The sequence below is a fragment of the Anguilla anguilla genome, chromosome 8 (genome assembly GCF_013347855.1).
Source record: "Anguilla anguilla isolate fAngAng1 chromosome 8, fAngAng1.pri, whole genome shotgun sequence".
In the NCBI taxonomy this organism is placed as follows: Eukaryota; Metazoa; Chordata; class Actinopteri; order Anguilliformes; family Anguillidae; genus Anguilla; species Anguilla anguilla.
The window spans coordinates 32,501,556-32,525,622 of NC_049208.1; the positions used below are offsets into that span (position 1 = coordinate 32,501,556).

At 43.2% G+C, this 24,067-nt stretch overlaps 1 protein-coding gene across 4 annotated transcripts in view; it reads left to right on the forward strand.

Annotated features, from left to right (window-relative positions):
- Positions 1–22,654, forward strand: part of LOC118233805 (collagen alpha-1(XIV) chain-like) — a 73,121-nt gene extending 50,467 nt beyond the window's left edge. For 3 of the 4 annotated variants that reach the window (XM_035429778.1, XM_035429779.1, XM_035429782.1), the window contains 17 exons: positions 88–230; positions 654–763; positions 3,321–3,479; positions 4,724–4,801; positions 5,702–5,788; positions 8,535–8,588; positions 9,384–9,479; positions 10,284–10,337; positions 11,359–11,412; positions 13,370–13,423; positions 13,842–13,913; positions 14,409–14,444; positions 14,933–14,999; positions 16,368–16,556; positions 17,376–17,453; positions 18,579–18,734; positions 21,282–22,654. In XM_035429778.1, coding sequence (XP_035285669.1) covers positions 88–230; positions 654–763; positions 3,321–3,479; positions 4,724–4,801; positions 5,702–5,788; positions 8,535–8,588; positions 9,384–9,479; positions 10,284–10,337; positions 11,359–11,412; positions 13,370–13,423; positions 13,842–13,913; positions 14,409–14,444; positions 14,933–14,999; positions 16,368–16,556; positions 17,376–17,453; positions 18,579–18,734; positions 21,282–21,595 — 1,801 coding nt within the window. In that variant the 3' untranslated portion in view covers positions 21,596–22,654. Of the gene's footprint in view, positions 1–87; positions 231–653; positions 764–3,320; positions 3,480–4,723; positions 4,802–5,701; positions 5,789–8,534; positions 8,589–9,383; positions 9,480–10,283; positions 10,338–11,358; positions 11,413–13,369; positions 13,424–13,841; positions 13,914–14,408; positions 14,445–14,932; positions 15,000–16,367; positions 16,557–17,375; positions 17,454–18,578; positions 18,735–20,629 lie in introns of all 4 variants that reach the window. The other variant, XM_035429781.1, reaches the window with a different exon arrangement.
- The last annotated feature ends 1,413 nt before the right edge of the window (positions 22,655–24,067 follow it).

Below are 24,067 nucleotides of genomic sequence, written 5' to 3' on the forward strand. Positions count from 1 at the left end.
GAGACTAGCTGTAGGTGTGTATGGTATAACTGTAAGTGATTGGGTGCTGTCATCAGAACGTCCTGCCCCCTGTCCGTTACTCCTCAGGTACCTGCACCCCGAAGGCCTGCCGTCTGACTACACCATCACAGTGCTGTTTCGTCTGCTCCCTGAAACTCCCCAAGAGCCCTTTGCATTGTGGGAAGTCCTAAACAAAGAAAACGAGCCCCTGGTGGGCCTCATCCTGGACAGTGAGTGGGGCACTTGCATTAATATTGCGTCAAAGGAACTCTCTGGAAGAGACAGATGAATGCGTATCACACTTCTCTGATTGCTGCTATTTAGAACACTTTCCTTTTCAGATTCTCTCTGCAGGTAGTGGCTGGGTAGCACTAGAAATGTGTTGAATTTTTTTCCCGCAATTCTGTGTGATAAGATTCTTAAAATGGCACACGTCTTTTAATGAGGACCATTATAATCCTTATGACAGTCTGTAAGGTGCATTTTCAGGCCATTATCTGAAAGGAATAAGTTTTTATTACATGGGTTACATTGATGTAGAATTGTTAAATAGCATTTCTTAGAACTCATGCCAATGTAAACCAATCTTGCCGTGTAAACAGTTGGAATCTTTGCTAACAAGGCATACCGATCTGTCTCCATCTTAACTACAGATAGTGGGAAAACCCTCACATTCTTCAACTACGACTACAAGTCAGAGTTCCAGACAGTGACCTTTGAGGGGCCAGAGATCAAAAAGCTCTTCTATGGAAGTTTTCACAAGGTCAGTGTTCTGTAGTGTTGTGTTGTTTCGCCAGTGTTTTGATATTAAACACAGCCAGACCAGTCTTATCTGAACTATTCACACCTTTGGTGGTTTTTGGCATGTTGTGCAGATTGAAGATTCTTCAAATCAGTGATATGCAGTTGAGTTCCTGTCCCTGTGGAATGCTGGTCTTTGGAGTTTGTTATCCCATTCGTGGGTAACAATCCATCTCTGGTGGAGAGACTGCGCCACATTGGGAACTTACTGAATAGTTTTGTTTTGTTCTTTTTTGTTTGTTCTCTGCTGAAGTGATTCCATATGCAGTAGCTGCCCTCTTGGACAAAATAGAAACCTCTAGAGAACCCTTTTCAGCAGCTGCATGCACAGAGGGCCAAACAGTGCTCACTCTGGAATTCTAACAGCTCATATTCTGAGAGCCTGCTGATTTTTAATCAAGCTAACCCACGATGATGCCATCTGAGTGTGGAGCTCTCAAACAGAGATGAGCTTTTCCTCTCTCATTGGCCTCACATGAGCCCTACCCTTGTAACAAAATGCAGAATGTAATTTGAATACAGCAGAATTAGTCAGCAGTAGCTGCTTGGAGAGAACTGTAAATCCATATATGGCTCATTGTGTAAATTATAAAAGGCTGAAATCACAATTAGTTTGTGTTGTTGGTGCCTGGTTTAAACCATCATTTCTAGACAGCCCTGACTTATACCACTCTTCAAAAATAAAGCACAAATTTAATACTTGCTTAAATGCTTCAGGCTCTTCCTTTCGCATGGTATGAGCCTGGCCTTGCAGTCTGGCATATAACAGCTAAATGTTATTTGTTGGGCTTGGAAAACTGTTCAAAACAGGGATTCTCCTAAAACCACTGCATAGACAGGGGTCAGTGATTTATGTACCGTTACCAATATCTGTAACTCTCAGATATCTATTCCTTTATGATTAAGAGAAGGTGCAGAAATGGGTTCTCAGTCTTAGCACATACTCACCTTCTACCTGGAGTTCTCTCCACAGCATATTTCTCTGAAGCACATGACAAGGTGCTACTGCTATGAGCCAGTTTGGGAAATACTGATTTCAGCAGCATATCGCTCTCCACGGGGTATTAGGGTATGGATTTGTATAGCTTTATTTGTATGCTTACAGCACTTAATGCTCTGTCAGATTAAACTAAAAATGATCTGAGAACAGCCTACTCTGTATACGTTTTCCAAAACCTTAAAAATGTTTTAATTTTCAAAACTTAATATATTCATTGAGGCTGTGTGTGTGCTGTTTTGGTAAAAGAGACTAGAATAACAGCATATTTTGTAATGATATTAAACTCGTTTCTTCCTGGGGGCAGGAAAGGTTTGGCTGGTGTTCCCCAAATCTCTGATAGGCAGTTTTCTTTGGGGGCTTATCAGCTTTGCGTAAGATTTTGTGGGCTGGGATTTGGTGTCCTGTAACTTGGCCGGGTTTCGCGCTTCATTCCGCGCGGAACGCGGAGGCGAAGCGGCGGCCGTGGAAGAAGTCCCGGAGCGGAGATCAGTCACGCTCCCGCGCCCCGAGAGCAGTAAACAGGAGCGGGCGTGCTCGGGCAGAGCAGCAAACAGGAGCGGGCGTGCTCGGGCAGAGCAGCAAACAGGAGCGGGCGTGCTCGGGCAGTGCCCCGTCAGAGGGCATCTCAGGCATTCTCTGCGAAAAAAAAAACAAAAAACACCGGTTTACCTCACAGGCACGCTCCCAGAAGCAAACAAACCGAAACGCATTTAACAGCGGGAGTGTCTGAAACAGCAGACTGAGCTGAGATTCCTTTGTTATGTGAAATGAGCAGATGTGTCACTTTGGCAGTGGAATTATACCGGGATAGATTTGTATCTCATGGGAGTAAAACACAAAAACATGTAGCATTTTGTGTTCCTTTCAAAGGTTCAATCCTTTGTCTTCACAAGCAAGAATTAATGTATGCTAGATTTTCTCCCGTTCCTATCAATCATGTTCACTTCATAGTTCAGTTACTGGACGCAAATAATGTACTGCAGGCGAATGATCCAGAAATTAGTGACTTGACATAGAAAATATTCAGGAGGGTGGTAGAGCGGAAATCTGTTCTGCTGAATGTATTTATTCATGTTCAGGCATTTTGTGAATTTTAATGTGGAGATTATTCCACTCTGAAAATCACTGAAATCCACAGAAATAAAACTCTGACCAAAGGACTGTTTGTGATCATGTTTTGTGTATGAGTAGAGCTACTTTGCCAGTTAGATTTTGCAACCATCTGTTCACAAGCTTAGTTTTCTAGCAGTTTTGCCCCTGGTTTTCAAACTCTGTTTCAGGGAATAGAAAATTTAACTAATGATGATTAGAAGAAAATGAGCAAAAAGATCATGAATAACCAATTAGTCTTTTCAGGTCAAATTCAAGAGATGTTCCATGAGTCATAGCAGTCCATTCAAAACTGCCATTTAGTTTGATGTCTCTATTCAATGATGACGAAGGAGCTGCTCATTCTGCTTGTTCTGTTCATATCTTTACTTCATCCTCCAACCACAGTGTGCTCTCTCTCCCCTTGTAGCTCCACATGGCCATCAGCAAGACCTCAGCCAGGGCTGTCATCGACTGCAAGCTGGTGGGAGAGAAGCCCATCAATGCGGCGGGCAACATCACCATGGACGGGGTGGAGGTCCTGGGCAGGATGGTGCGCTCCCGAGAGAAGAGGGACAACTCGGCGCCGGTGAGTGTGACTGAGGCACGCTGAGGACAGCAGGGCCAGGGCTGCCAGATCTTTTCCGACTGGTAAAGGTGCTTTTCATGCACCTCACATTAGCCTTGTGGTGAGAGCACAGCAACATTTTCCATTTTAAATCAGCTCTGCCAGGGTAGGGACCACATGTTTCCTGTTTGATTTTAAAGTACTCTATCAGAGTTGACTTTACATTGAATATTTGCCGCAAGGCCAGGCGCCATTTTGGCATATATTAATGTTTTATTTGGAACATAAGATAAGATAATCCTTAAGTTAGGTTAAGTAGCTGCTTAACAGTGATTAATAGATGGCAGTAGTATATAATAGATGGCAATTGATGATAAAAATAGTTAATAGTTGAATTGTTAATAGTGTTATTTTTGCACATGGTACATATTTTTAAGTGCAGTGGTGGAGATGTGAGCACTATGGAGTTGGTATTATGTCACTGAAAGACAGCTTTTTCTTGAAATCTGTCAATTCATGCAGTGAGCCCAGAAGAGTTGTCTTTCAGTCCGTGTGTTGGAATGAAGCATCTCATTCCCCTCATGTGCATCCAAATGGAAGAGAGCAGAATGTGATGCTAAACTGGAAATATGCACTGCATAAACACCCCCTGCAATACAATGAGGGCTTTCAGTTCCACCGTTCACTAATTACGTACTCGTTAAAAACTCTGTTTATTCAAAGCATATGTGATAGTATTTTTTTCTTGATGTTTTCTTGTTTGTTTTGCCATAGCCTTGTGAAACGAATCACTTTTAATTGGGCTGCTCAGCTGTTGAAAGGAATATGATGTAACTGGTCAAAGGAAGGTGAAAGTCACTGTACTTGTCTCCTGTGGAGCAAGATCTAAGCATGTGGCTTCATTTGTTAATAGCTCGAAATTAATAGCCCCTTTGCATTCTTAATAGGCCACAACATTTGTTTCTCTCCTATTTGTTCAACCTAAACCATGAATTTGTTACTTAAATCCTGGAGGGCCGCAGTGTCTCCTAGTTTTTAGTGTGTTTACAGCACAAGTGATTAATTGAAGTCAATTAATGGCTAAAGAGTCCCACACCTGGTTTCCAGGCCTAAATTGGCTGCTGACTGTGAGGAAACCACAGAAATCTGCAGACACCGCAACCAAAAACACTGTGATCTTCCATGTACACCTGCATCCAAGCGATACCCAGTGTGTGAATCATGCGCGCGACATGCTCACGTGCGTTTGTTGTTTTCCTCATCAGTTCCAGCTCCAGATGTTCGACATCGTCTGCAGCACCTCGTGGGCCAGCCGGGACAAGTGCTGCGAGCTGCCGGGCCTGGTGAGAGCTGGCGCCCCCTGTGCCGTCCCGTTCAGAGCCCGTGCACACGCACACCGACCCCCCGACAGCATCACGCAGTTGGGACACTCCAAACGCCCCGCGCACTCACTGCATTCTTTTCAGTATTCCGAATGAACCTTCGGCTCTAATCCAGCGGCAGTGCTCAGTCTTTCAGCCCGTGCTATTTCTCACACCCGTCAGCGGCACTGATAGAAGAGCAGATGTGTTTAAGCTTGGCTGCATCAAGCGTTTGTGGCACACCGCCGTTTAAGGGCACTTTTTTTATTGGGAAGCGGTGCAGCGATTGGAGGTTTATTGATGTCGCTGTTTGTTTCCTGGCCGAGGGTTGTGATGTGTTTTACTGCTTTGGGCCAGGGAAAGGTTGTCTGCTGCTGACAGACGAATGAAACAGAGGTGAGAATAATAACCTGAGGCCCAAAGGCATCGCAGCAGAGGTAATGCACACACGTCACTGAGCTGTGAAGGAACACACTCCCAGCCTTAAGGTCTACACACTTACCGGCTCTGCGTGTGTGTGCAACTTCAGGCGAATCATCCACCGTCTGCATTAACTTCTGACTGGCATTTTGTTAAAAAAATCCTCTGTAAGATAAGAAGCCTTATCTTTTTTCTTTCACACGTTTAGAGTCTTATCTCAATGGCAGTTTAGTCCTTCGTGGATCTTGGCAGATTGTTACAAAAGCATAATTGTCTGGTAAATCTACAGTTAGATTCGGTAAACGCAACTCTGCGTGTGTGTGTATGTCTTTATGTTTTGTGTGCTGACAGTCTTTGGTTATGTTTGTACTGATAGTGTTGTAGTGTGTTATACAGTGTATGTCCTGCCTGCATTGCGTTCTGATGTGTGTGTACTAGCGGTTGTGTGGTTGTGTGTTTCAGCGAGTGGAAGCAGACTGCCCGGCTATGCCCAAAGCGTGCACCTGCACCCAGGACAGCAAAGGCCCACCCGGCCCCTCCGGACTCCCTGTGAGTGCCCTCTCCCCCAGAATACTGAGGTCATACTGGCCCACATTTTGCCTTAGGTGACAGAGCAGTACACAACCAGGCAATGCCAAACAGCATACACCTTTCCAGATATAATTGAGTTATATGATATATATTATTTATATTTTCAGAGAACACAGAAACCCATTGGGTACAGTAATTAACACACGTAATGCAGTCCCATACTGTGAGACTGTTTCATGCGACCATATTGGAGAGCACTTGACTAAAGGTTAACCACAATGTCGATGGAAGTGAATAATGGTTAACTGTATTGGAGACAGAGGTTAACTGTCGGAGGTGGGATTGCTTATTAATCCATGTCACATGGGATTGTTTCAAGCCAGGGACATGCAAACTATTCTGGAGAAGGTCACAAACGGATATTTGTCAGAACTTTCAGAGAGTCGAACTTGACATGTCAGCATAAATACATGACCTTATTCAAAAGGCTGCTGTTTCGTTCACGGGGCCTTCTTCAGTTTGTTAATGTCTGTAATACGAACACAATTGCTGAAAAAAGCGATTACACTGATTTACTGTTCTGATCCATCCCATTTAAAATTGTCTGACCTAGCCCAATATTGGCCACCCAATGAGAGGTTGAGAAAAATTAAGTTGTGACTTTTTATGACTTTTAAAAAATATGAAACTACTTTACGATTGGCTAGATGCAAATGTCTAATTTGAATTCTAAATTGGCTGAACAGGGCCTTGTGCCTTTTTCACAGCACTCCCATAGGAGCACCAAGGGATACTTTTTGAAAATCAATAAGCATAGTTTGTGCTTGCCTGTTCATTTTAAGCTCTGTTTTATTTTTCCATATTTTAGAACTAGGAAGGGGAGTATTCAAAAGTTGATGGAGAAGGTTGTTTGCTAGACATTTTAGTCGGTTACCTTGAGCTACGTACTTGCCTCGGGGTATGTATAAATTAAATACTGAAAAGATGTCGTACCGCCGATAGTGCTGCCCAGAGTTTGTCTTCTGAGAGCACACTGAGAGAGTACACAGCATGAATGATGAACTACCCATAATCCTTTGCCCAATCAGCCACTGTGCCCTACCGCCAGTTAGCAGTAGAGATGCATTTGTGAGTGTTCCATCAGAGGTGCGGAAACAAGAGAATGCACCGATGGATATCTCCCCTGAGGTCTCAGGGCAATGAAATACTGGTAGTGTTTTAAGGAAATTTCTGGTGCATGTGCTTGACACCGTGGAGCCAGATTCCTCAGTACCAGTGGGTGGGTACGGGCAGCGCTGGTGAGTTTAATGGCGCTTCATTGGAGGCACAAAAGGAAATGCACTAAGATATTGTCTGGGAAGAGCATTTTCAGGCTCCTGAAGATTTTTATCCCACCAAAAGAAAGACATTGAGGTAATTGGCTAACAGCAGGCAATTGGCTAACTCTTCCCCACTCTGCGTGACAGTCTGACAGCCCCTCCACTACTCCCAGTCGGTCTTTGAAACTGTCCCTGCTCAACATTTTTAGACATAGCCACTGCTGAAATGGAATATAGATTTTCCAAGACAAATGTGGATCTGATGACAGCCACATCTGGCCTCCTGCCCAGATCCAGAGCCTTTCTTGATTAATAACAATAATTGATTATTGATTCCACCTTGTTGAGCCCCCTGCAGTTGCTTGCTGGTAGTGCAAGCGACTGCGGACTGCTTTCACTATAATTTGTCATCCTAATTAGTTTCTTTTTTTTGCCTGAGTTCTTGTTCCCCCGACTGTTTCACATATTCCACTTTCTCTCCGTTTATACCTGCTTCTTGGCTCCCTGTAGCAGCTGTGCTTCCAGGGGAGAGGGGTCTTTTATTGGATGGTTGCTTGTGTTAAGCTGCCATCTGTTCAGATATGCCTTCTGATTGGCAGGTGCCCCAAGGGCAGGGTCACAATAATACGGTTGTTTAGAACTAACATGTCAAAGGCTAATGAAGGTCTTCATACTTTACAAGAGTTTCCTGATTGAAATGTAATTGTACGTATTCATGTTCTGGAACATTTGCATAAAATTACACGTGAGCGCCGCAATAATTGATGCGTTTGCACCCTGAGACAATTCCTCTTTTGAAGGGTGCCATAAAATGAAGTTTGATTGATAAGTATCTGGCACCGCTTTGTGTATATTGTGCCAGATTGCCATTTGTTGTTCATTCAAAGGATGGCTTTGCTCTGGCGCCGTTTTCACAAAAACATTTTCTTTATGGTCAATGTAGAATTTTTATGATACTGTCTCTTAAACGCCCGAGGGTCTGCAACTGAGCTTGAGAACAATTAGGCTAGTGCTCAACCCCTATGGGGCTGTAATTAAAGCCTACCTGGTAGCAGGAAGCAGGGCTATTGGGGTAATTACTGTACGCACAGCCGCCTGCAGCAGCGGGTGCAGGAACTTGCAAAGGTCATAGCCCGCAGCTATTGGTTATTTTTGCTGATTGACACATCCCTGAGGAAGTGGCTGTATGTACTGATTTTTCCCACCAGTGTTCCATTTGTGTAGCAGTGTTCTGTTGTAAGTGGTGTTCTGTCATTAATACAAAATGTCTGAACAATTGTCTTTCCTTGAATGCTGATTATTGTGCAATGATGGTATTATCACTGTAGATACCATCCTGTAGACTGTAGATATGTGTCAGGATCTTGAACGGGGCAGAATGCTGATGTTTGCTGTGAATAAGCACGCGTCTCTGACCGTCCGCTGCGCGTGTCTCCAAATCGCAGGGCGGACCGGGAATCAGAGGTGCCAGAGGGGATCGAGGGGAACCAGGCCATGTGGTAAAGTACCCCCAGCCTCTCAGTGCTCATGCTAAATTTGTCTGTGCACACACAGGGGCCACCCACAACCCGCACCCCAGCGACACCCAGGAGGTTCAAAAGGGCAGAGAGACACCTGTTCAAAGAAAGACTGTTGAGAATTACAAAGACACGTATGCGTATCTACAGGATATTATCTTTGGAGCACATCGTGGTTTTTCTGCTGCTGTGTAAATCTTTCTATTGGCCCAAGAACAAAAGTAAGAAAAATCTTTTCATATGTACAGCCTCCTATAATTATATATTAATATAATATAATTCCCAGGGTCCACACTGACAAAGATTTATTCTTTTAAACACAGCCAGAGTGTTTAGTGTCTTGGAAATGACCCGGTTAGGGTTATTTTTCGTCTTATAACATTGTTATAAGCGAGAAACCTGCCCTGTAATTACATTTCCTCCGCATGCCTCCACGCAGTGCGCATATAGATGTCTCCCACTGCTTGTTTTCGTCCTGATGGATTATGCGGTGTATTTACCGAGGACGTGACCGCGTGCGTGAAATGGGAGCGGTGTCTGTAGCTCGCCCGTGGGGATCGACGGCAGCCCCAGACTGCAGCTCCGGCACGCCGCGCAGATTCACAAACGCTCGCCTTCGCCGCCGAGCGCACGACAGAAAGCCTTTTAGGCTGGGAGAGGGAACGCGGTCGATGCTGATGGCGGCTCTGAGAGCAGAGCTCGATGGGTGTTTTTACTGCGGCCGTGATGCCGTTAATGTAGCCCCCGCTGGATGATCTTTTCTCGCTTGTCTAATAGGGGCCCCAGGGTCCGGCAGGAGAGATCGGTGCGCCAGGACCTCAGGGCCCCCCGGGCCCCCAGGGCCCCAGCGGACTATCCATTCAGGGGCCGCCGGTAAGGGTCTTGCTCATGGCCCCCCGTACACCCAGGGCATGATGCTGATGTCACACATATCAGTCCACACTTTACATGTTTACATTCTGCCCAATGCATAGCATTCATACATGTCAGCATTCAACATAAGGACAGTGCTGTCTTGTCTTACGCCCTCGCTACAAAGCAATGTCAATTGTATGTGGTTGCTTCAGTGTGAGTGAGTGTTTAGTGTCTATGCTGGAAACAGAGTGTCTCTGTGTTCCAGAACAGCAAGGACTTAAAGGTCAGCTGCACAGAAGTGTAGATACACTGTAAAAAAGAACTTATTGGTGCACATGTGAAATGGGGAAGAATTATATAAGGCCACACAGGTTTCGCTGTTTTTATTTCACAAAATTCTGATGAAAGGCAGCGCAGCTCATTAAAGTTGATACTCCCTTCTCCACTTTAACGGTCTTGTAAATGTTTTGTCACTTAGACCGTCCAAGTTCAAAGCTCTATTGCATATAATTACCAATCACTTTTTCAAGAGACTGTTGTGAAATTATAGCCCTTAAAGGAAGGGAGACAGGTTGCCCCTGCCTAATAGATTGTTAAAGCGGCAGTAAGTGCACAGCGGCAGTAGGAATCGCTCCATGTAAATTGGTGCTGATAGTTGCTTCACTGCTTAAGTGGAATACAGTACGTGGGGGGTCATGATATGGTGTGGGGGTCGTGAGAGCCACCCACCAGAACTGTTTTGTGCTGTGGCAACAGGCGCAGGGGCCAGAAGGGTGACCTTTTTGCGGAAGATGGGGGTAATTAATTGGGCGTCTCTTTCAGGGAGCACCTGGGGAGAAAGGAGAGAAGGGTGAAGCTGGCCCTCCTGGACTGCAGGTAAAGCACACTTGTGGTTTTTGATCGTCTGCAGCCAAATATAACAGTGCTTCACCTCTGTGGTTTGGTATTTACATCAGCGCACACGGTAAAACTTCCAGTGTCAATTCAACTCTACCAGTGTTAATTCAACTCTAACAGATAGGGTTGGGGACCAAATGTTATGTGGTACAGTTGAATTAACACTGGACGTTTTGCTGTACACAGTCAACTTCTCATTAAACTAACTCTGTTAATTTAATTTAGCAGAGTTTATGTGAGTTTAAGAGGGATCAAGCGTAATTAATATGAGCAATCGTGCCAGACCTGGCTAACAGCATTCCTAGACCAACAAGCAAACACGCAGCATCACTGAAGCACTGGTGCAAATGAACTGTTAAACATTTTACTGGGTGGATGTCACATGCAACGGGGACAGCTTGATTAAGTTTTGTCACCTCCCACACTGGATTGAATGTTGTAAAATTGCATTCGCAAATGTGTCATTCCGAATACCTTCACGTCTGATGTGAGACGCCTCTTTAATTAGAGAGCCTGAACTCCGCGGTAGGTGGTGGAATCCTGTCAGAGAAAAAGAGAGATAGAGAGACAGAGGGAAAGAGATAGAGAGAGAGAGAGAGAGTGAGAGAGAGGGAAAGAAAGAGAGAGGGAGACAGAGAGAGAAAGAGAGAGAGCTGCATATCTGAGGCGGCTGGCTAATTGGAGAAATTGACACCCCGGTTGGCACCAGAGACGGCGCTAAGCAGGGTGAGATGGTGCCTGTCTCAGCGTCTCTGTGCCACCCAGACTCAGCATCACCTCCCAGCCCCCTTCCATTTCTATGAACTTGTGTTGGATGCAGCTAGAAAAACAGATCACAAGAAACCTGTCATCCTGGGGAAGATTGGGAAGCCTTTTAATATACCTGAATATCTGTCATTGTGTACCACAGAAAATATATGACTGGGATACTTATTCTCCCACAAGTTAATTGTTTAATTGAGTTGCCTTTGTTTTTTTGTTTTTGTTTGTTTTTCTTTAGGGTGTCCCTGGACCTGCTGGGACACCAGGCCGGGATGGGCCTGCGGGACAGAGGGTAAGACACCGTTAATAAAGTGGCCCCAGTTTGGAAAGATGAATGTTTGTCTGATCCCAAAAGGCAGTCGATGCAAGAGCTTTCTTTCCAATCTTATTATGCAAATTATATTTCTTACTTTCTTCTATCACTTTGAATTTCCTGCAAAACGATTTAGATGTAAATTTCAGCTCAGCAATTCATTCTTTTTAGGGAAAGGTTTTCATGAATCCTTCATCAATTTAAATTTTGCTCAGCACAGAATCTGTGCCGCAAAATCTGTGTTTCGCAATATGAAAAGACTACCCATCCATTCATTATCTATACCCACTTATCCTGGGCAGGGTCGTGGGGGGTGCTGGAGCCTATCCCAGCGTGCATTGGGTGAGAGACAGGAATACACCCTGGACAGGCCACCGGTCTATCACAGGGCACACACATCATTCACTCACACCTACTGTGTGGGCAATTTAGAGTCTCTATTTAACTTATGGACAAGTTAGGGTCTCCATTTAGGCTATGGACTATTTGGAGTCTCCATTTAGCCTACCTGCATGTCTTTGGACTGTGGGAGGGAGACCAGAGTACCGGGAGGAAACCCACGCGGACACGTAACATGCAAACTCCACACAGAAAGGCCCGGGCCGGATTCGACCTTCTTGCTGTGAGGCGACAGTGCTACCCACTGCACCACCGTGAAACCATGAAAAGACTACTACAGCCTTAACACGTGTTATCAAAGGTTAAGGGCAGATGGGCCGTGCTGTTTTCTTCATCAAAAATAGATGTTCAGATGAGCAAATGAAACAAATTAGAAGTTTCATATGTGCCTATCAGAAGTGTTCAGAATGTCTTTGGGTTCATTTGGACTGTGATGTGGATAAATGCAGTGATGTATGGTGTTTATATTTAGTGGCTCGTGGGTGTTTCACCAGGCTCAATCTCCTCAAAGGAACCCTTCCGTCCTCAGTGGTGTGTGAGATGCTACAGGCTTTCATGGCTGCATTTAGTGGTGTTATGCACCTCCTCCACTGTGCCGCATCCAAATGGATCAGGGTCACCCTCTGCTTCCCGCCACATGGGACGGGCTGTGTCATTATCGCAGGCGGCCCCAAAAGACCACGACCCACTACACAGCTGAATGGTGTGGAGTGCGTGCTTTGCTCTGCCTTTTATCAAGATGGCTCTTCAGACTAGTATATCATTAGTCTACGGGCGCAAAGAGCATGCTTGCGCGGGACGAGGCTCAGATTAGCCTCACCTCAGTCGTAGAGCCTGCCACGGCGCTGAGACGTGTCTGCTAAATGCACCGCTGATGAGATTAGCCCACGGCAAACGCGAAACGGTTAGATCGAATGAATAAACGCTGTTAGTCTGAGATAATTGAGATAAGCTCACTTTTAATGTGATTCTAGTCTCTAGTCTGCCTGTTGATGGTCACATGGATGAATGATAGGGTACCGCAAGTTTATTTGGTTTAGTTCAAATTGGCAGGTTCAGGCTTCAGGCATTCCCTTCTCAGATCCGCTATGCTACAGTATTTTATGGTCTATCACCAGAAAGGAATAAATAAATCTGAAATATCAGATAAAGGCTATGCTTGCTATGCCACGAGGGCTAAGGAATTCTCTGGGAGTGATCCATCTCTCTTTTATCAGCCCAGAGACTGGAATAGCTGTTTTCTTTCTCAGTGTTCTAAGATAGCCCAGCTACAGTAGATTAGGTTTAAAGGTCTGGGGCTTTTTCTTAAATTTTTATCCTAACTTGGTTTTGTTCAATGTTGAGCTGCATAGAATGTAAAAGAGGCTCTTTAATACGCTCTAGCTTGCTTTTAGTGCACTGAATTAAACTGGAGGAAATTCTTTTGGAAAAGTTTGTTTTTGTTCTTGATTAGGATGACATGAGCTTGTAGCAGAACTTTTAGATTGGACTTTTGTGAGTTCCTTGTAAATATGTTTCCCATGATCCTGTTCTGCAGGGACTGCCTGGGAAAGACGGCCCCCAGGGACGGCAAGGTCCATCAGGAACCATTGTGAGTATCGGAGATCGCCTGTGGAGGTCTGAGTGCTGAAGGCTTAGAACAGGCAGAATAAGGCTACTCAGCTAGCAAATATTGTAGCAGGATTACTATATAAATACAGGATCATTGAAACAGGACCACTCATGCAGTAAAACCTTTACTGATACTTTTCCTGCAACACTGATAAAAGGTGTCACTGTATGCTTGTTATTTGATAGCTGAATTTACTCTATATGCATTTTCGAAGGGATGATGAAAATTTAAATTTTCTGAGTTAGGGCTCACTGAATCTGCAAATGTCTGTAGATAATTGTGTTTGCCACAGGGAAACAGAGAGTGTGGCTGTATCTCCTCTGGTCAGCCTGTGTACCACAGACAGGCTTGTGGAAGAGCAGAATGAAGCCCTAAACCATCTTTCATCTCCCAACAGGGCACCCCTGGAGCTCCAGGGTCCCCAGGGCAGACCGGACCCCCGGGGTCACTCGGTAATCAAGGTCCGCCGGTAAGTCCAGGAACCCTGATCACATCCATGTCATTGCACTCTGATTGCACAATACGGTGGCTAGAGCAGAGGTTAGTTCATCTGCCTGGCCCAGCTCCCTGGCACTCTGAGCTGGTGTCTGAGCCCGGTCCTGTCTTGCTGTGTTCTGCTTTCACGTGTGTTCCCAGCTCTGAGCTTGCAGATCCATATGTGTTATGTGACAGTGACGGTGTTCCGATCGCTCCTGTGATTTCTAGCATTGTCTGAACAGCTGAAATTTCTGCATAGACTGTGAGATTCCAGAACATTAGCGCAGTTATACTGTACATGCAGTCTCTCAGTGTTTTTACGAAGAGTCGGTCTCCAAAGCCGTTCTCCCTATTCTGATTGGTTTGAACAGGTGCAGAAAACCAAAAAAAAGGAATGTATCTGTAAATAGCGTACCACTTTCCAATATCACCTCTTTCTTCTGTGTTTATAGTGATAGTACATTTTTCTGCTTTTTCTTTTTTACAGGGCCCTCCTGGTGGCAGAGGAGAGAAGGGTGAACGAGTAAGTTTGGCCAAAAGAATAAAAAAAAGAATGAATTTCTTGGGCGTAAAATCTGAAATCTTCAGGGTAAAATCTCTACCTTCAGGTTGTGAAAGTGGAATTTTATGTGAAGTTAGGTTTGAAGAGATTCTATGGCAACTTTACAATGTAAAATTGTCAGTGCTTTTTATGGAAATCCTTCAGAGTTCCCGACTCCATTGTGGGTCTCATAACCCCACATACCCTTTGTTAAAGATTGCATATCTGCACATGTGAATGAACACGCTTTTAAATTCGGATCATTCTGACAGTGCAATTATATTGCAATGGATTATGCTATGATATGACACTGCCTCTTCACCCACAAGCACTAATTAGCTGACTCTCTGTGAGAGGTGATGGCTCATGGGTAATGGTAGATTAGAGTTTATATTGGCCTGCACTGGGCAGTTCATTAATCCTCACTGTCAGCAGTGAGTGCAGTCCCTCACACGGTGTTTGTCTTGAAGGGTGACATGCAATCCCAAACTGCCGTCCAAGAAATCGCCCGTCAAGTCTGTGAACAACTGATTCAGAGTGAGTTTCCCTGGTGCACTGCTTATGCATGTGTGTGGAAGTGTGTGCATGCTTGTTTGTGTGTGTGTGTGTGTGTGTGCGTAAAACACTTGATATGCATGTGAATGTTCATGAGTGACATTATTATGTGTGTGGTACATTGGATGAGCCACTAGTTTTCTTACAGTGTTATGAAGAAGTATTTTACCCCTTCCTGATTTCCTCTATTAATGTTTATTTGTCACACCGAATGGTTTCAGATCTTGAGGCAAAATTTTATAATGGGGAAACACAAAACACATTTTAAAAATTATTTCATTTATTTAATGAGAAAAGTTATCAAACACCCATATCACCCATGTGAAAAAGTAATTTCCCCCTTAGTTATTCAATCAACAATTAACCCAGTTTAATTGATAATTAGATTTGGCTGATTGAACACAGCTAGGCTTGATTGCAACCAGTCCTGCTGAATCTAAACCTCACTGATATTGAACCTCACCATCAGATTGAAGTAGTCACCCCAAAGTTTCTACAAGCACACTATGCCACGATCAAAGGAAATCCCGGGAGAGAAGAGTAAAAAAGTTATTGAAATGTATCGGTCTGTAAAGGGTTACAAAGCCATGTCTAAGGCTCTGGGAGTCCACTGAACCACAGTGAGAGCCATTACCTCCAAATGCAGAACACGTGGAACAGTGGTGAATCTTCCTAGGAGTGGTCGGCCTGCCAAAATTTCTCCCAAGGGTGTAACTACAACTCATTATTTACAAAAGATCGCGGAAGAACATTCAGAGAACTGTAGGTTCTTCATCTAAATGGTTGAAAGGAAACAATATTAAGGTTCTGGAGTAGCCCTGTGAATGTCCTGGCTTGGACCCAATAGAGATGCTGCGCCAAGACTTAAAACAAGCAGTTCATGCTGGAAAACTGACCAGTTTGTCTGAATTAAAGAAGTTCTCAAAGAAGAATGGGCTAAAATTCATCCTCAGTGATGTGAAAGAAATTATAAGAAGTGTTTGATTGCAATTAGTGCTGCTAAAGGCGGTGCAACCAGTTATTAAGTCTAAGGGGGTAATTACTTGGGTGATATGGGTGTTTGAAAAGAAAATGAAGTAGTCATTTTCAAAATATGTTTTGTGTTTACTCAGGTTCCCTTTGTCTAATATTACATCTTGTCTGAAGACCTGAAACCATTCAGTGTGACAAATATGCAATAATAGAGAAAATCAGGAATACTTCTTCATGGCACTGTATGTTCTCTGCATTTACATTCTTTTTCAGTTTCATGATAACTGGGTTAACATACTGACCAATGGAAATGGCTTTGAGTTGAGAGGAGTGTCTATTTCCCTGCACTTCCTACAATGAGACTCATGTCTCCCACAGGTCACATGTCTCGCTACAACTCGATCCTCACCCACGTCCCCGTTCGGCAAGCCATTGTGCGCTCCGCGCCCGGACCCCCGGGGGAGCCAGGGCGGCAGGGGTCTGCTGGGCCCCAGGGAGAGCAGGGCCCACCAGGCAGGCCAGGGTTCCCTGGGGGCAATGGGGAGAATGGGCAGCCAGGAGAGAGAGGTACGGCATGCCAGGCCCAAGGCTGCAGAACTATGCAGTGCTCTCTGCTTGTGTGACATTATCAACATGAGCCATATCTGGGTGCTGCATGCTCAGACTGTGTGAACCTATTATATGCTGTGGGCGTTTACGTAAGTAGCATAACTGGGCATCACGGTAGGTACTATGTTATGTTGATGCATGGAGATGCATCAACACTTCAAATTTGCTGCATTGTTACTTATTTCACATTGATGAGTGGGATTAGAAAATCATTGTGGCCGTTTTTTTTTTGTTTCGTTTTTTTTTCATAGTTTATGCACCTGAGCATAAATTCCTGAGCACATATTTTTGTTTCCTTTGTGTCTTATTTGAGGTACTTCAGTAGTCACGTTTGTAAGATTTGTATTTATCTTGCTTATATTCATCACAAATCATCTATTCATCGGATAAACAAATATGAAGTCCTGTATTCTTTAATGCTTTGGACTTTTCTTGGGGTTTTTCAAAAAAGATCACTGTTGATTTTTATTTTGGTCATGTGGACTGACAAAACTTATGTCAACGTGTCTTGGTATTTTGTAACAAGCCTATTGACACTGAAATGTGCTCTTCTTGTTCTTATGTAATGGTGATAACCTCTTATGTTTAAATACTGGAAAGGTATGACACAAAAGCTACTTTCATATTGTATACTTAAGGAGGACCAACACCTCTCTAATTCCAATTTCCCACTTTTTGGGGAACTGCACTGTAATTTTGATCGGCATGGTTGAAAATTGCCCCTGCACTCCCTTGCGTATTCTTTTGTGATCGTGATGCGGTTGTGTGTCTGGACAGGGTTCCCGGGAGAGAAGGGAGAAAAGGGGATCGCAGGGGTGGGCATCCAGGGCCCCAGAGGCCCTCCAGGGCCCCCAGGTAAGAGTGGCACCTCATGGCATCGGCACCACGTCAGTAACAGAGCCCTTTCAGCAAGATGCATAAACTGGATGGCATTTGTGAATAATCAGCTGTGTGAAAGGAAAATATGCAAAACAAAATGCCTGCTGTGTTAATCACTCAGAATAGGGACATCTGTTAAGCAAATAAGCAATATGATAATTTCCGGGCATGCTGTTTCATTGCTCTGTACATACAGCCATTTATGAACTCGCATATTTGTGTTTTTTATAGCCTTTAAGGTGCACAGTTGGTGATCTCAGAAATTATTTTTTAAATCTTAAGTTAGATTGGTTAAGTTAGCTTTAGTTAGATAGTTATGCGTACCTATATGAGGTTTACTCATATAGGTACACATAACTATCAGTAGGTGGATGATGAGGACAACAATAGTAATGGTCTGTTGTGAATAACTGCCAACTCTCAAGCATTAGACATCAGTAAAAGCAGGCTGAGGGGCAATGTGGTCTTGAAAAAAATTATGGGTAACAATGACTTTATATTCATGGAAGATCCACACTTATGGATAATTATAACGCATGTCAACATAACCTCTTTGTTGAAGAGAGGAACTTAAAAGTTCAAATCCACCCTTGGCTTTGTTGTATAACATTTCACTTTTGATGACAGTATGCCAAAATGTTCGAGTATTGTTTAGAAAATTGCTTGCTCTGAGTTGCATTTATCTGCATGTGTGAGACTGCAGTTCTACAGTACCTTTAAAAATTATACTTGTTGCTTCCCCTAAATGCTAAGCTAATTAATGGCACAGTGTTACAGAATCATGAGTCTGACAAACTGTCAGTGCATACTGTAGCAGTGGAATAATGCCTCTGGTTAATGGTGTTCTTCTGCACTAATGGGGTGGATATTAAGTCTTATAACATGGATACCTTACTGGATATTAAAAATAGTGAATTTGAAGTGAACATTTCCAATTCCTTACCTGTTTAAATTTGTATCCATTTTAACTTGCAGCATGTTTGGCCTGCCAATGAGAACGCCCAGAGGTACTGGGCGGGCATGGCGAAGGTTTGCCAAATCAGGCCTCAGTGCTTCAGTGTCTGTGTGCTGGTGGCATTCACGTGTGGCTGCCTTCCACAGGTCTGCCAGGAGAGGGGCGAACTGGCAACCAGGGGCAGCCGGGCAGACCTGGCAACTCTGGCACTCCGGGGCGGGCGGGCATCCCTGGCCCCACCGGCCCTGCTGGGCCCCCCGGGTACTGCGACCAGAGCTCCTGCATGGGCTTCAATGTCGGAGGTAACTATCCCTCTCCCCGGTGACCCCTGACCCCTAACCTCTGATCTTCACCTCACCACCACAATCTGTTTTCAACTTCCTCATCGTTCCCTGTACATTCTTTTGTATAGGAATTTACAGCCTTCCGTTCAATCAGAATTTTTCCCGGCCTACTAATTACTAAGTATGGTCGGCAACAATGAGACAAAATCTGACGTAAAATCATTATTTCCAGAGGTAGATAGATATAGAAGTTTTGATTGAATTCAGCCCTTTGCATCTTTTGTTCCCCTGCTTTCAGCTATACGGTAGATTGTGTCATGTGTTTGTGCAGTTGTGCAAATCGTTATGCTACTCGCTGTATTTTGACATGCTGCAATAACAGTAGGTACAGTGGATGTGTAAAGAAGTGAAAGAGCATCAACTTTGCATTCATCAAACGGTCATTCATCTGCAGAATATGTCACTGCTGAGTTACTGTGTGACCTTGAATTGGGGAAATATTAAAATACTGAGGATATTCTTGTATTATAGCTGGCTTTTGTTTCAATATAAAGCAGGTGGATATATTTGAAGGTCTAAAGAGCATTATTTAGCTGAACTCTGAACTTTTCTTTGGGAAAATAGCACGTTTCTTGGCACTGCTGAGCAAAATGTAAGTGTAAAATATAATACATTAATATTTTTTCATATAGATTTTATTCATATAAAACTGAAGGGACACATTTTGTTACTTCATCATTTTTTATATTTGATACTTTTATTGGAATTTCCTTACTGAATATTTTTAATGATATTATGAAACTGGAGAAAATGCTTAATTGATCCCATCCAACCTTTGAAAAGCCAGGGGAGTTCTAGTCAGAGAATCTTTCAGATGAAAAGCACAGCTGATCGTTGGCCTGTGTACAGTCAACATTCACTGTTGTCTTTGGCTTATTGTTAACTTTGGCAAGTTTTCTTTTTTCTTCACACAGTTTGGTTAGTTCAGCAATGACCACAGTTATCTCAGTGTTAAGTCAATGTTCAGGACAAATGTTGATTGTATACAGGCTGTCGATTCTGTGTTCAGCTGCATTGGTACATTCACTCCTGCTGTGCTTCCACTGTATCTACTGTTTCCTGCAGCATCATAAAATACAAATATGAAGATACCAAAATGTTATTTCAAGCATGTTTTTCCAATTTGCCTGGCTCCTCCATGTGCTTTCCTTCATCCCAGTATAATGACATCACTTCCTTGGCCTGTTCATTTAAAGATATCAGCTATTTGTTTAGAGATATCTTAAAGGTGATCATACCGGGATCTAAAATTCATTCATTTCTAGAGAACTTTGTGCATTTAAAGATATCTGATATATCTGCAGATCACATTGATATCTCTAAATGCCAACAAGGTGCATGTATTTATAAATATCCTGACAGAGCTGAGGATATGAGAGGCTAAAAATGGCCCAAAATGATTTCACTTGTCGCGACACATTATTGAACAGACTTTTATGTGAAGCAATCATTTGTTCACTGGTAAACTTGCAGATGACAAATCTGCTTGGTTCAAATGATTTCGAAAGGATTGTACTGCATCCTTAAAATAGTGACGTGTAAACATGGCTTAATGCCATTGAATGTGAGCACTGTGTGAATGGCCAAACACTCCTGAATGTAGCCTTGTGCCCTCCCTGAGCACCAAGGTCCTAGTGCCTGCCTTTTTCACCTTTGTTCCCCCGGTGAAAGAGGGATAAACCTCAGCACAATGCCGGAAAGGCCTGTCGTGTTTGTCGTTGCAAGTGGCGCAAAAGTAAGTCATGTTACATGTAGCTTGGTATTATTTTGTCTGCCTGACTGACCTGTGCTTTGTGTCTTTTCTGTCTCTCTTGTCTCGACCCTCCTCTTGTCTTACTAACTATTAACTGAAGCCGAACAACCATATCGCAATGACTACTAAAAGACTTTCTACCAGTGCCAGTCATGCACGCACACTCAGGCACGGACACACGCACGTACACACACACACACGTATGCACACACACACATACACACACACACAAAATCAGTGGGCTATAGTCGAGGAGTTGCTATGAGGAAGCCATGCCACATAGCGCTCGTCACGTCCCATCATCAGCTGTCTGTCAGACACAGCTGCTGCCTGAACGAGAGCTGCTGTTGACATCCATCCAATACCCGTGTGAATCCATCACTAATATTCCCTCTCACTCTCACTGATGTGCTTTTCCAGATCCATTTCATCCGAGCTAGCTCCTTTCTTCACACACTGAATTACTGTGTCACGTTCACTGAAGGTCCTTCACACTGTTTGCATCACTGGCATAATGGATCCCCTAGCAAAGCTGCCCTTTAATTTTAAAGCCTTTGACTGCAATAGCAATGATTAATCCCATGTCCTTATAGGTCAACCCACTCAGCACCCTGACAGCGTAGCCCCTCCCCTTTTATTCTCAGGTGCTCTGGTGTCTTCAGTAATGCTGTGCCTTGATGTCTCTGATCTCTCTTTTTTAACATGCTAACTCAATCCATACACTTGGTGGTGGCGGTGGTGGTGGTTAAAAGGTGGAAATGGTGGTGGCCCAACTGATCGAGATGTTCCCTTAGTACAATCACCTCCCAACCCCTACCAACCGTACAACCCCACTGAAAACGAAGAGGAGGAGGACGACTCTTATGACCCTTACCACGCGTACCCTTCCGAGTACTACCAGCCCAACTACCCCGCCCCCCGCCCCGTCCAGCCGGACGATGACACCGTCGAGGTGAGGTCACCGGGAATCCACCGTGTTGGCAGAAGCCTGTCTGCAAAGAAGAGAGGCTCCACCCGAAAGGTGGAGGGGCGACTGAACAAACGCACATCAGGGACACTCAACTGAAAGGACTGGAGCATGCTCACGAAGCTAAATGGGAGTCAATAAAGCATTAGTTCTTGGAGGAACCAACCGGGTGTGCTATCACAGGCAAATCCGAAAAAAGTGCCTGATGTTTGTTTTGTTTTTTGTTTTTTTTGTTTTTGTTTTTGTTTTGGGTGGGGGGGGTGGAAAGGGAGGGGGGATGGAGGGAGAATCAAGATTAAGTCCACTTTTCTTGATTTGCATGAAGCTTTGGAGACAGTGTGAACGTTGATTGTATAATTGGCTTATATAATGTTTGTTAATGTGCTGTAAGCTTCTTTTGTAAATGCCTTACACCATGGTGAACATTTGTACAGTTTGTGTTATTGTTTTGAAAATGTCTCCTATAGATTTCCACACATGTTGTCTGGTAATATACAATTATTCTTCTGCCAATATTATATTTGCAACAAGCTTTACAAGGTTATTTATTGGGGAGAAATATCCTACTTTATGATACACTTGTATCGCATTCATGTGTGGTGGCACTCATAAATGTGGAAGAGAACCTTAATTCTTATTCGATCCTTCATTATCTAAAGGTAAATAACAATATGAATGTTAACAGAACATAAGAAATCACTCGTGTCCTTCATGTCACATTTATGCAGAATGTGAAATATACACAGAATCGTGGGATAAAGGAACAGTTTGGAAATTTTCTTTTTTTTTTTTCTCACGTGAAATAGTGTCATCATGCTGTCTGTTTTCTCAAGGAGAAGTTGATAAGATGTGCTATATGATAAGATCTACACAGTTCATTACATCTCTGGCTGAATCTGTGAAATATATTTTGCTGCCTATTTTAGGCTTATTGTCGGTTTCTTGGATAATGATCTGCAACATGGGGGACCATTGCTTTTTCACATTGTACGTGTGTTGAATAGTTAGGCCTGTGGTCTAATGCCCTTTCAGAGCTTAAATAAAAACCTAAAATTGGCCACTGTGGAATGTCAACCATGGAATCATCAAGGAACTTTTGAATCAAGAAAGTTATTTATTTTCGCTTTTTTACCAATAAAATCCGAAGTACAACCGTGAGCACTGGTGCTGTAATTTGTCTAATTTGTTGATGCATGAAGAACAGTTTTCAGTGCTGTTGTGATTGATCTCAGTGGTTGGATATCAATGATACATTTTCTGCATCTGAGCATAAATTCTACATTTGAATTATGTACAGTCAGAATATCTTCCAGCATGTATAGACTCTATGAGTTTTCTTCTAAATCATAACTATCTTCACAACTGCGTAAATTTTGCCCACTTTCTAATTTTCTGACTGCAATGCATACTAGCTAGCTTACATATCTCACAGCTTTTAATACACAGCTTTTTGAGTTGATAAATGTTACATTTAAATCAGTATAGAACATCAAATAAATAATACGTCAAATAAGTCACAGTACCACGTTCATATAAAAATGCATCTAGCCAATTTTGACACCCACCTCTAGACAACAACAGGAAGTCAGCACATGCTATTTTTCACAGTTTGCATGAGGTCCAGAAAGCCCTGCAAAAACTCAAGGATAGTTTCAACTAATTTTTCAGTAGGACATATAAAAATCTATTTATCCACACTTGCACCACAATAACCTCTCAGGGAAGACTCATTTTGTTCATGTGACTAGCTAGCCATATAGTTGCAAAGCAGGAATATCCTATATAGTCAAAAACGCATAGCATGTCTAAATAAAAGTGGCTAAATAGCATGCAGGCCTGCAGCTGTATTCAATGTAAATGGTGATTACTCCTGTATTTGTAGTTCTATGTGTAGTAATAATGATGGCCCTTATTATATATAAATAGCAGGATAACTAGACAATTTAATTGTCTGTACAGAAACTGACATTTTTCAGTTCAAATCTACCGGGAAGATAATTTGCTAAGCAGTTGATCTGCACCTCTGAGACAAGCTTCACCGAACATGTTTTTATAGATTTGAATCTTCAGATACAGACAGACGAAGTGGATCACATAAAATAAATCACAACAGTAGAAGTGTGAAGTTATTGTTTATTCTTGAGTCACTGAGCATGAAAGATAGCATTTACATTGCCATACAGGTGAAACCCCACCCCTCCTCTCTTTCCCATTCTGTAAAAATGAATGCACAATGTCTGCAAGCCAATGAGCACTGTGCTAACTTGTTCTAACATATGAAGCTGTCAGAGGGTCAGAGCAGAGCTAACTCCCTGCTAATACAAAATGTTTGCAGAACACTAGGGAGGATTCTGGTTAGATTACCTTTAGGTAGCGAGATGACATTGTGCACATTCCCCAAACACACGTAGAACATCTTGTTATTCTATACAAGTTCTGTGAAAGATTGTTCTGTCACAGAAAAATGTTCCAGGCATGTTGTGTACAATGTTACTGAAGCGTACCCTCATGATTATCATGTAGTCATGAAAACACATAGAAATGTGAAATGAATTTTACAGATGTTTTGAA